Source organism: Physeter macrocephalus, chromosome 18 (assembly GCF_002837175.3).
Source record: "Physeter macrocephalus isolate SW-GA chromosome 18, ASM283717v5, whole genome shotgun sequence".
In the NCBI taxonomy this organism is placed as follows: Eukaryota; Metazoa; Chordata; class Mammalia; order Artiodactyla; family Physeteridae; genus Physeter; species Physeter macrocephalus.
This window is the reverse complement of record NC_041231.1, coordinates 70,556,958-70,569,848: the sequence shown is the minus strand read 5'-3', so window position 1 is coordinate 70,569,848 and position 12,891 is coordinate 70,556,958. Positions and strand designations below refer to the sequence as shown.

Here is a 12,891-nt window from a genome sequence, read left to right as displayed (position 1 = left end):
AATGCAGGGCACACGGGTTCGTGCCCCGGTCCGGGAAGATCCCACATGCCGCGGAGCGGCTGGGCCCGTGAGCCATGGCCGCTGAGCCTGCGCGTCAGGCTCCGCAACGGGAGAGGCCACAACAGTGATAGGCCCGCGCACCGCAAAAAAAAAAAAAAAAAAAAAAATTTTATACCCCCTGTAGCCATCAAACCTGGGTTTCCTTAGGCAGTCCTGAGGTGCTGGTCACTGAGATGTGCAAGCGGAGGGTCACTGACCCCTCGTTGAGGATGCTGGAGAGGAGATTCACATAAATGAGGGAGAGTGATAATGAAATTGAGATGCTCTCCCAGCCCCAGGATTCTGTAGTTCTGGGATAATGAATCCTTAGAGTAACCATTAGGTTTATGAGTTAAGACTGGATTCAGCTGTAAGTAAAACAACAACAAAAACCCAAGTAATTATGACTTAAACAAAGGGGGCATACGTTGGGTTGGCCAAAAATTCACTCGGGGTTTTCCATAACATCTTACAGAAAAAATCGGAACAAACTTTTTGGCCAACCCAATATTTCTCAGGCATGAAGAAATCTAGAGATGGAAGTGCTGGCATTTGTTTGGGTGCTGGCAGACCTGCAGTTCTCTTCACCTCCTCTCAGCAAATGCCTTCACAGCAGCTCCTAACATCAGATCCTCTCACCATGTGCTAGGAAGCCTTGGGTAAAGGCTGGGTTGGGGAGGGGTTGAGGGCAGAGTGTTTCTCCTGGGGTACCTTCTTATCTTGCCCTAACGCCTCCAGGCTGACATCTCCACATCTTCATGGCTACAACTGGGTTACCTGACCACCTCTAGCTGCAAGGGAGGCTGGGAAAGCAAAGGGAATGGGATTGCCATGACTGGCTTAGACTAATTATGATCCCTCTCCAGGGCTGGGCACATTACTGTCCAAACAATATTGGGGTTCAGCAAGGAAGGGGGGCAATGGCTGCCAGCAAACATCGAAAGTTCTTAATTGCAATGATTGTGCATCACCCCTCCCTCCTTGTCCTTCCCCTGTTGGGGGAGGCTCTGGGGAGCAGGGACAGGAACACACAGTTCTGGGTAGGCACAGGAGTAGGTGGAGGAGAAGCGGGGGGAGGCAAGGCAGAGAAATCATTAAAAGAAAGTTTTCTTAGCTGGCTTCTTTTTTTTCCAATTTTCTTACAATGGCCATAGATGATTTTAAACGATTTCTCATTCTTCGGAAATATACAAGTCAGGCCCTGCTGGCAGGGACATTCATTATACAGGCCGAGGAACGTCTGGGAAAGGCGAGACTTTGACCTCGACCTTGGGGGTTGCTCTGCCCTCAGTCCCGAGGGCCACCCCCACTTTCACCACAGCCCAGCTCTGGGGCCCATCTGCTCGTGCACAACAGAGGAGCCTGGGCATAAAGACCTCCACACCCAGCTGCTCAGAGTCTCTGGTCACCTCCTCCAGGCTGACCCCTAGGGTTGCTAAGTGTTCTCTTCACTCCATCCCTGGCATCACCTTTCCCTTGTGAACCCATCTGCCAGTCCTAAGTGGATGAACACTGAGAGGGAGCCCCATCTCAGCTCCTTAAATCCTTTCATAGGTAAGTCAACTCCCCTCTCCTGCACACTCAGTTCAGAGGCTGCCTCAGCCCACCTTCCCCCCAGAAGGCCACGGCAGAACTCCTGGGGCTTGGGAGGACGGTGGTTAAGGCAGAGGTAGAAAGGGTGAGGGCCAGACCTAACTGTGCCCATTTACAGTGCTACTTTCAGGGTTTGCTAAGGTGACCCCTGAAGAAAGGGAGCCCATATTAGAGAAAGAAGCATCGCCATGCCCCATGCCCCCGCATCCAGGATTCCAAGCCCCTGGAGTGGGGACCCACCTTGGGTCTGTCCAAAGGCTTCCCCAGCAGAGAATTCCCGGGTCATTTTCGCCGCCCCCCCCGCCCCCCCGGGCCTTCCCTGGCCTCTGGGTGTGCCCAGGCTCCACCTTCCGTGGATCCCTCTCCCTCAGCTCCCCCGGGCACCGACACCCACCTCCGTGTGACACGTGCCGCCCTTGGACCCCTTTAAAGGAGCTGTGCGACTGGCAGTGCTCTGCCGCCCGGCGGCAGCATCCACTCGTGCACTTGCCCGGGAAAGCAAATCTCCCCAGTGTCCTGCGGGGAGACGGCTCCACCCCGGGCCCCCGCCTGCCTCCTTCTCCCACACAGCGGCGCCCTCACTTCCCCTCCACCCGCCGGGCTGGGCAGTCTCTGGACGGGGCCCCGGGGCATCTCTGTGGCTGGGGGCGGGGGATGGAAGGCACCCGCAGGACCTGACTTGTGCCTAGAGGGAACTAAACAGTTTTGGAAGGTTTGCCCTTAGTGTCCCCCAAATAGGTTACCTCTTCTCTGGTACACACGAGGGTGAGCCAGACCCTCCTGTCTGCCACTGCACAAGCTGCTCTCTTGCAAACTCTGACTTATCCTTTCAGCTGAGCCTGATTGTCACCTACACCCCCCCAAACACACACACACTCACACACATCAACGGCCCCCAATGCTGGGGCTTATGACGTCACCCATCATCCCTCCATCAGACATTTTCAATAGTCTTTCAACAAGCAAATACTGAGCACCTACTGTGCCCAGGCCCTGGAGATACAGCTGGGAACAAAACCAACAAATGCCTGCCCTGCTCAGCTCGCCAGGCCCCGTGACCTCCGCCTGCCTGCTTCCCTCTCCAGTCCCGGCTGTGGCCTTCCTGGACACCCAGCCAGAGCAGTCCCATCACCTGGGTTTACCATGTTCACAACACGTTTGACTCTCTGAAATTATCTTCTTGATCGTGTTTCCTAGATGCTAGGACTAAAGTCCTCACACACAGTGGGTGCTGAATGCAAAACTGCTGAACAAAGGAGAATATTGTAATGTTCCTTTGATGTCTCTGACCTCAGCTCCTATTATTTCCATTCTCTCTCACTCCTCTTTTCTATTCCTTGAATATGCCAGGCAAGGTCCCTCCTCTAGACCTTTGCCCTGACTGTTACTCCGCCTGGACTGCTCTATCCACTGCCTGCCTGGCTCCCTTTAGGAAAGACCTCACACCCTTTAGGTCTTTGCTTAAATTTCCCATTGTCAGTAAGGTCTTCCCTGAGCACCCTCTCCTCACACCACAACTCCTGAAGCCCCTTCCTTATTTTCTTTGTCCTCAGGTGTTGATCACCTGGAATTACATTAATATTTTACTTATTTGCCTCCTACAACAGAATGTCAGCTCTCCCAGGGCAAGGATTTTTGTGTCTTGTTCACAGCCCCATCACTAGCACCTAGAAAAATCACTTACATATAGTAGGTGCTCAATAAAACGTGTGGAGGATTGAATGTCTGTCTCTCTTACCAGATGTGAGCGAGCCTGGGATGGGAGTGCTGTGTTGTGTTCACCTCTGCAGTGACAGCACCCGGCAGCACCCCGGCACAGCTCCCATGACTCCGGTGCGCTTTCTTTGTCCCCCCACACATCCTCCACCCAGCACTCCCTGCTGAGCCCCACTTCCACCTTTCACCCACATGAGCCTCTGTGCCCACCCACCCTCCCCAAACAGAGTCTTAGGATGGTGGCAGATGGTGTGCCCTCTACGTTCCTTACCAAACTTTTGACTTCTCCCTGGAAAAATGAGCCCCCAGTGAAGAGCAAGAAAAAAGAGAGGAGGAAGAAGAGGACCAGGAGCGCTGCCGCCACATCAGGGACCAGAGGTGGTGGCCGTGCCTCTAAGGTCCAGCTAAATACCCTGCATCTGCAATGTGAGTGCCATGTGACTGAGGCCTGGAGGGTGGGTAATGAGGTGTGATTGCCCAGTCCTGGGGTTGACAGGGAGATGCCCGCAGTGCCAGTTCCCAGACCAAAGGGACAGAGGAGCAAGCAATGGGGATAAAGCCAATGTTTCCCAAGAACCGCTGTTGCTTCCTGGACCCTTTGCTGTGCTCATCTTGCTGCCGGCAGAATATCTAGTAAGTGTGCTTGGGCTCTGGCACCGGCGAGATCTGGGTTCAATCCCAGCTCTGCTGCCTACTGGCTGTGTGATCTTGGGCAGCCTTCTTAACCTCTTTGAGCCTCAGTTTCCCCTTCTGCAAGATGGGGCATAATAAGAATACATCACAGGGATGATGCAATGCTTAAATTAAATAGTAGATATTTTGCTCTGCATGGAGTAGGCACCCAATAATAGAAGCTGTTATTAGCTTTACAGTTAGAAGTCCTCAGTTAGAAGGATCTCAAAAGACTCTCTCATCCAATCCAATTGTGTATTATTAGTGACAAACAGCATTGTGAATATTTGTTTTGCAGATGAGGTGACTAAGGCCCAGAGAAGCTGCCAAACATCCCCAAAGTCACAAAGCTATCAAGTAACAGAAGATTAGACTCTGGTTTTCATCTTTCCACTCCCTTCCTCCAGAGGCTTTCAATTAGAATTTCAGTAACTCCCTCTCTTGAGAAAATGCAGTGCGCCCAAACGCATTTCTGTAGGCCTTCTTGGCGAGCAGGAGAATTACAAGCCCAGGACGCACAAAACACAAATGGTGAGTGGGTTGCGGCAGCGGATGATCAGAACAAAGTGCCTAAGTCTTGGGAGTGCGAGCGGGTGATAATGCTGCGGGCAGAGCAGCAAGAGACATTTTTACACATATTAGTCACAGTAGGTAAGGAAATGCTGTGGGAACAGACCGTCCAGGAATCACAGAGGCTTAACACAACACAAGTGGATTTCTTGCTGTGAGTCAGGACACTCTCCGGGGCCACTGTCCTCCCTGTGGTGACTTAGCAATCCAGGCACCTCCCAGCAATAGATCCTCACCTTGTCACCCAGCCATCGCAGGGAAAGAGAATTGGAGAACTCACAGGTTTTCTGGGTGCCTCACAGAGGGTGAAATCACCCCCTACCCCAAACTGGTTTGGATGTTGGAATGGATGATGCCACACATACCCAGACAATATGGAAATGTTTATTACTAGAATAATGGAACTTTCTGGGGACAGCAGCGCAGGTGCAAAGAGGTGTGAGTGGCAAGGATGAAGGGGCGGGTGGCTTTGACTTTTACTGCGGCTAGGAGATGGGGCCAGGGTGAGGGTTCCCTGAGCAGGCTGGGGTTTGTGTGGTTTGCACCTCCCATCAGCACCAAGGGAGGAAGAAGGTGCTTTTATCGGCTGGCCTAGATGTGGGGCAAAAAGGGAGTGAGAGCTTGAAAGCTGTCATTGGCCAATCATCAAAAATGGAGACTTCCTTGGGAATTCCCTGGCGGTTCAACAGTTAGGGCTCTGAGTTTCCACTGCAGGGGGCACGGGTTCCATCCCTGGTTGGGGAACTAAGATCCTGCAAGCTGCCTGGCATGGCAAAAAAAAAAGAAAAAAAAAATGGGAGTCTTCCTACCTAAGCATAGGCAAGTCTTTGCATCGGTCTTAGCTGTATATTTCTAAATGTGATTCTTCAGGCAAAGGGAAACAAAAGCAAAAATAAACAAATGGGAGAAGATATTGCAAATGATATATCCAATAAGGTGTTAATGCCCAAGATATATAAAGAGCTCATATAAACTAATAAGGACCTACTGTACAGCAGAGGAACTCTACTCAATACCCTGTAATAGCCTGCATGGGAAAAGAATCTAAAACAGAGTGGATATATGTATATGTATATGTATAACTGATTCACTTTGCTGTACACCTGAAGCTAACACAACATTTTAAATCAACTATACTCCAGTAAAAATTAAAAAAAAAAAAAAAAAAAGAACTCATACAAATCACCAACAACAAAACAAACTACCCGATTCGAGCTGCCTACCAGTACATCGTTAGCTCTAGGTCCTGGGAGCCAAGTTCCCCTGGCTTGTTAAAATAATAATAAAAGGTTTTGTGGCAGTGAATTGCTCCCACTATACATTCTCCTTTTGTCCTTTAATAATAGAACCCCCCAAGCTTTAGCTGGGCACACAGATGCCCACATGAAAACTACACTTCCCAGTCTCCCTTGCAGCTATCTGCAGCCATGTGACTAAGTTTTGCCCAATCAGATGTAAGTGAAAACAATTCCTGTGGCCTCTTGGTCATGCCCTTTTAGGAAGACTGAGCTGCTTGCTGTCCCTCTACCCACTTCTTCTAACTGGAATGTGGACACAGCAGTTATGGTGATGCATCATCTTTGACATCCTGGGGCAGAGCTTCCGGACTAGTGTGTCTGGAAACGTGGATGCCTTCTGCCCTCAGGAGAGCCTCTTTAAGACCCCAAGGCCCTTCTACTCTTACCCCAAGGTGCTATACACATATGATGTTTCTGTGTGTGCCACGTTGTAAAAAATTAAGGGGAAAAAAAAAAGAAAAGGAAACAGCAGCAGATGGCTGAGCAAGAGGGTGGACGGAGGTGGAGGCGTGGACAATCTCACCCAGCATGAGCCTCCAGCCAGCCTCCCCGAACTACCGGATGAGAGAGAAGGCATCTACCTTGCTTAAGCCATCATTAGGGTAGGTTTTTGCTTCTGCAACTGTAAAGTTGTATCCTAAAGAACATAGATGGTTTGGACTTGGAAATGATCTTACTGTCTACTCATAGGGAAATAGTTAAGTAAATATGGGTCCACATATATAATAAAATTAGGCAGTCATTACTGTTTTAAAAAGTACTTTGGTGACATGAGGGAAATGATTGAGATATAGTGAGATAGGAGAAAAAGCAATTTCTGATTTCTGTGTGAGGCAAAGGATCTCTGAGTTACACTGTGGTTATGTCAAATGAGGAGTGGTGGGTGGGTCCAGGGCAAGGTGACCCCCAGGACAGACTGGACTGGGGGTAGAGTCTCAGTGTTCCAGTCTGACCCAGGAGAGTGGGTCCAGACATCAGAGCTGAGGCCACGCATCTTCATCAGGATCTGGCCAGGAAAGGCGATGGTGTTCTGAGTCCTGACTGTGTTGGTGACCTCTTGGCTGGGGAGACACCAGGTAAAACCTGCACCCACCCCCATCGGAATAGTCCCAGAGAGGCTGACTCCACCTTTGCACCCTTGCACATAAGCCAGGCTAAGTCAATGGGCTAATTCCACCACAATGATTGGTTCAGGGTTGAGCAGGCAGACTAAGCAAATCCAATCAGAATCAATCTTAGCATGTTTGCTGAGAATTTTGAGACAGATGTTTCCTTTCTCTGGGAGGCATGATTTGCATATGTGAGGTGGATTTGTGCTTAAGAGCCTGCCCTGTGGAGAAAGACAGCCTGGATTCAAATCCCAGCCTCACCCCTACTCTGAACCTTTGAGAAGGGTACTTTGAGCCTCAATACCATATTTGTAAAATAGGGATATTTATAGTACCTACTATAACTTTGTTGTGAGAATAAGAGGAGTTGATACAGATAAAAAAGCACTTTGCTCAGTGTCTGGAACATAATAAGTGCTCAATAAATCTTAGCTGTTATTATTACGTGACGCCTGGAACTTTTGCAGCTACTGGGAAGGAATCCAGCCTGAGGGCCATGGAGCTACTGGATTCAGCCAGACCTGAGGACAGGCTGCTACTGCACTTCTAGTTCCGACCCCCAGTGAATTCCCTCAGCACCTAGATCAGTTTGGGTTGGTTTTTTGGATAACTGCAGCAGAAAACACCCCATGGTGATAACCCATGGTGAGACCTTGGGCAAGTCATGTAGCTCTCTGAGCCTCAGTTTCTTTCTTTATTTTATTTTGTTTAATGTATTTCATTGAAGTATAGTTGATTTACAATGTTAATTTCTACCATACAGCAAAGTGATGCAGTTATACATATATATACATTCTTTTTTCATATTCTTTTCCATTATGTTTTATCACAGGATATTGATTATAGTTCCTTGTGCTATACAGCAGGACCTTGTTGTTTAGCCATTCTATATATAACAGTTTGCATCTGCTTATCCCAAAATCCCAATCCATCCCTTACCCACTGTCCCCCCTTGGCAACCACAAGTCTGTTCTCTATGTCTGTGAATCTGTTTCTGTTTCATAGATAAGTTCATTTGTGTCGTATTTTATATTTCACATATAAGTGATATCATATGGTATTTGTCTTTCTCTTTCTGACTTACTTCGCTTAGTATGATAATCTCTAGGTCTATCCATGTTGCTGCAAATGGCATTACTTCATTCTTTTTATGGCTGAGTAGTATTCCATTGTATATATGTACTACATCTTCTTTATCCATTCATCTGTCCATGGACATTTAGGTTTTTTCCATGTCTTGGCTATTGTAAATAGTGCTGCAGTGAACAGCATGTATCGTTTCAAATTATAGTTTTCTCTAGATAAATGCCCAGGAGTGGGATTGCAGGATCATATGGTAACTCTACTTTTAGTTTTCTGAGGAACCTCCATACTGTTCTCCATAGTGGCTGCATTAACTTACATTCCCACCAACAGTGTAGGAGGGTTCCATTTTCTCCACACCCTCTGCAGCATTTGTTATTTGTAGACTTTTTAATGATGGCCATTCTGACTGGTGTGAGGTGGTACCTCATTATAGTTTTGATTTGCATTTCTCTAATAATTCATGATATTGAGCATCTTTTCCTGTGCCTATTGGCCATCTGTATGTCTTCTTTGGAGAAATGCCTATTTAGATCTTCTGCCCATTTTTTGACTGGGTTGTTTGCTTTTTTTGTTACTGAGTTGTGTGAGCTAGTTTCTTTATCCATAAAATGGAACTGATGATATTAGACAGCGGGGAGAGATCAATGCACCAGGTCACTTTCCCACCACAGGCATGGACATTTTTGCATTTATGCTTCACACGCATTCTCATAAACACCCTCTCAATGATCTCCACACTCATGTTCCCCTTGAAAAACATTCAGACCCCCCCTCAGTCCCCCCTACCACATACCCATCCATGAGCACCTCAACATACTCTCTTGCGGCACATTCCTCAACCGTGCCCCTCCCACATAGCCCTCCTTCCCAAGGCTTGGCCCTTCCAGGATGCAGCCTCCTCTCACCCCCATCCCCCAGTTCCCTCCCGCAGATCCGCCCTGAGGCCACCTGGCCTCCAGACAGGGCCAAACCCCATGGGAAGCTCTATCATGCCTCCCATCTCCCCTTTCAGCTACCCCCAGACTGGAGCAATCCCTATCCAGTTCCCTCTCCCAGGAAGTGCAGACAGAAGCCAGAGCCAGGAAGTGACTTTAATGTCTTTTGAGCAAGATGGGCCCCCCCCCCACAAGGAGGACAGGGAGGGAGGGGTGGCAGTGACCAGCCTGCATCCTCCTCTAAATCAGATGGCACCGGTGGGTACAGACTGGGTCCTTGTGTATGCAACTTAAACCTACTTGGCAGGGGCACATGATGTTGATGGCACCCTTGGTCTGCGGAAAATGGGTAAGAGAGTTGAGAGTTACCAAGGTGCAGGGAAGAAGGGGGTTTAAACTCCTTGGGGAGCAGGAGCACCAGTGATGGAGTGAGACAGACGTGAGCTCTGTCAGCTCTACAGCTGACAACGTTGTGACCTTAGGCTTCTTTGTCTCAGTTTCTGCATCCGTCACATGAGGATAATAATAGTAACCCTATTTGTTATTTTGAGGATTAGACAAAATAAAGTAGATCAAGTGCCCATGATGAAAACATCCTCTGGCCACTTGAGCTGTAGACTTGGGCCACAGGAGCGGCCTGACTGGCTCCCTGGGCAATGGCAGCTCCCCAGACAGGGAGATGGAGGCTGAGCCCATCCTCCGTAGAAAGATTTGGGCCCAGGGTCAGAGAAAAGGCAAGCAAGAACAAGATGTACAATGCATTCTGCTCCCTGCATTTCCACCAGCTAATAACAACCATGCTCCATTGAGCAGCGTCACTGCCATGACCATATACTCTTCCCAACAACCTGGTGGGGTGGGTACTTTAACCCCATTTTTCAGATGAGGAAACTAAGGCTCAGAGAGCAGAAGTGATCTGTCTGAGGTCACAAAGACAGGGGCTGGAAAAGCCAGGGTTTAAACTCAGGTCCAACCCCAAAACCGTGGGCCTGCCACGGCAGCTCCGCTCAAGAAATTAGGTCATAGCGGCAGGGAGGTAGGGATAGGTTGGGAGGTCTTTTCCCACCCGCTTTGCTGCAGTGATGTTAGGGTAGAGATATTCATTCATGCAACAAACATTTGTTGAGCACTACTGTGTGCAGGCCCTAAGCTGGGTGGGTAGGGGTTCAAAAGTGAATATGCCTTAATCCTTCCCTTGCAGAGCTCTGCCCAGTGGCGGAGGCAGACAGAAGGCAGGCAAGTCAGGGAGATACATGCTCTGCTGAGGGTCTGGGTCCCAAGGGTGTCAGAGCTCCAAGGAGGGAAGTCTTCTCAGAGGAGGTGGCTGGAGTTGTATTGCAGGACGATTAGGAGTTTGCCAGGTGGAGAAGGGGGAAAGGCTGCTCCAAGGAAAGGGTAAAAACAGCAGGTGCAGCCACATGGGTTTTTTAACCCATCCCCACCCTACATACCAGACGGGGCTGCCCCACCCGAGTCTCACCTGGGGCAAGCACATCATGGTGATTCTGGCCCTAGGGACACAGAAGGCACCACAGTGGTCCAAGTTGATGAGACAGCAGTCGCTGTAGCACTCCGAGTGGTGGGAGCCCCGTTCGTCTGTGGGGACACGCCCTAAGTCACCAGCTCTCTGGCAGCGTGTGTGTGTAAGGGTCGGGGGTGGGGTCCCTGACATTGCCAAAGCCCCAGGGGTCCAGAAAGAGAAGCCCTGAGATGGTCACCCCACCTCCCACCCCCCCTGCACCCCTCCAGCAGTACTCAGAGGAGCAGGGGGAGAGGAAGGGTGGCAGTTATAGTACTTTTCCCTAGGCTTCTCCTCTCCTGGGGGCCTCCCTCAGGTCTGTGGGTCCCAAAGGGTGACCTTTGTTGGGGGGAGAAAATACTCCCAGATCACACTGTAGTGGGGCGTGGGCAGAGAATGGGGTGGAGAGAAAGATGGAGAAGGAAAGAGTCGTGCCTAGAACGTCAGGGAGAGGGGTAGACGCTTAGAGCAGGTAGGTAAGGGGGTGTGGGGGGGGCAGGACCGAGTGTCCGGGAGCGGGTGTTGGGAGGGAGGGGATGGTGCTGGTTATAAGGCCACTTTCTTTCCCCTCCAGAGCCACCAGGGAGATGAAGCAGGGCTTTGAAGTCCTTTGGGAACCCATCAAGCTTCCAGCCTGAGAAGAAATGGCCAACATGGGGTGGTTCCCCCCCATCCCCCTCTTCTCTCTCAAAACCCAACTGGCACCTTCTGGCTAGACGATGATACCTCGACCACCGCCCTCTGCTAGAGTGGAAGGTTCCAAAGGCTCTCTTGGCTCACCTTTGTAGACCCCTTTTTAAATTGCGGGAACGCGCCACGGCAGGGGAGCATCACCGGGAGTATCGCGAGGGCCGCGGCCATGCGCTTGGGAAGCAGAAGTCCCGCCAGGCTCTGCGAGGCCGCGGGGATAAACCCTCCCGCTGCCACGTGACCCGGCGCCCCCAGCGCCCGCCCTGGGCTGGGGGCGGAGGGTGAGGGAGTTAATGGTCACAGACCACTCCAGAGCGGAGGCCCAAACCAGCAGAAACCCTTTCTAGCGCCCAGGAGGCTCCCAGGACCCGGCGAAAGGATGGAATTAGGAAAGGCGCTCCTATGAGACCCTGACTCAGGCGTGGACCGGCCAGATGATCGATTTTAGGGGCCCTAGGACCATCCGTATGTATTACTTGCAAATTAAAACTGTAAACTGTAAACTAAAACTTTATTTTCAAAAATTATGCAAAATGTATATGCTGAAATGAAACAGCTTGCTTCTTGATGTTCTGACTCTCTCTCTGCCCTTTGCTGCACCAAATTGCCCACCACCCCACCCACCCTGACCTTTTGGACAAGCCAGCCCCGCCCTCTGGTGTTTTTCATACCCTCACAGGCCCAGACACGTCCTCTGTAAGAATCAGGAGGCAATGGGAATTCCCTGGCGGTCCAGTGGTTAGAACTCGGGGCCGCTGGGTTCAATCCCTGCTGGGAGAACTGAGATCCCACAAGCCTTGGGCTGCGGCCAAAAAAAACCAACAACAACAAACAGCCAGGAGGCAAGACAAGATGACCTCTAAGACCTAGACGTCTTCCAGTTTTAAGGAGTCAATTAACTGTCAAAGAATTTGTAAATTGTATATAATTCACCCACCTTAGTATGGGGGCGAGATGGAGGGGGCAAGGAGAGGAAGACTGGGAAGGAAGAGGGTTCAGGGAGAGCTGCAGGTAGCCCTCAGTGGAACTGGGGGAGGCAGGCCTAACGCACCATTTCCCTCTGGATGAAACTCGCACCTCACCCCACCCTTGGCTGCTTCTGCTTTTAAAATTTTGCTAGTGAGATCACTCTGTATGACAGTCTCTAGGTCCATCCACGTCTCTGCAAATGACACAATTCGTTCCTTCTTATGGCTAATATTCCATTGTATATGTGTACCACATCTTCTTTATCCATTCCTCTGTTGATGGACATTTAGGTTGCTTCCATGTCCTGGCTATTGTAAATAGTGCTGCTATGAACATTGGGGTGCATGTGTCTTTTTGAATTATGGTTTTCTCCAGGTATATGCCCAGGAGTGCTGGGTCGTATGGTTGTTCTGTTTTTAGTTTTTTAAGGAAACTCCATACTGTTTTCCACAGTGGCTATATCCATTTACATTTCCACCAGCAGTGTAAGAGGGTTTCTTTTTCTCCACACCCTCTCCAGCATTTATTGTTGAGAGACTGTCATGCAGAATGAAGTAAGTCAGAAAGAGAAAAACAAATATCGTATATTAATGCATATATTTGGAATCTAGAAAAATAGTACAGATGAACCTATTTGCAAAGCAGAGACACAGATGTAGAGAACAAACATATGGACACCAAGGGGGGAAAGCGGG

At 49.7% G+C, this 12,891-nt stretch overlaps 1 protein-coding gene across 1 annotated transcript; it reads right to left on the bottom strand.

Annotated features, from left to right (window-relative positions):
• Nucleotides 1-9,258: 9,258 nt before the first annotated feature.
• Nucleotides 9,259-10,690, bottom strand: CLPSL2 (colipase like 2). Its single transcript, XM_007110794.1, has 2 exons — nucleotides 10,499-10,690; nucleotides 9,259-9,354 (listed from the first exon to the last, which is right to left on the bottom strand). The coding sequence occupies exons 1-2, from the start codon at nucleotides 10,688-10,690 to the stop codon at nucleotides 9,259-9,261; spliced, it is 288 nt and encodes a 95-aa protein (XP_007110856.1).
• Between the last annotated feature and the right edge of the window lie 2,201 nt (nucleotides 10,691-12,891).

Bases quoted from the DNA above. Each gene is read 5' to 3' on its own strand.
- CLPSL2 (XM_007110794.1), bottom strand. From the start codon at position 10,690: ATGTCAGGGACCCCACCCCCGACCCTTACACACACACGCTGCCAGAGA. The intron at 9,355-10,498 runs GTGAGACTCGGG...CATTTTCCGCAG, and splicing joins CCATGATGTGCTTGCCCCAG to ACCAAGGGTGCCATCAACAT.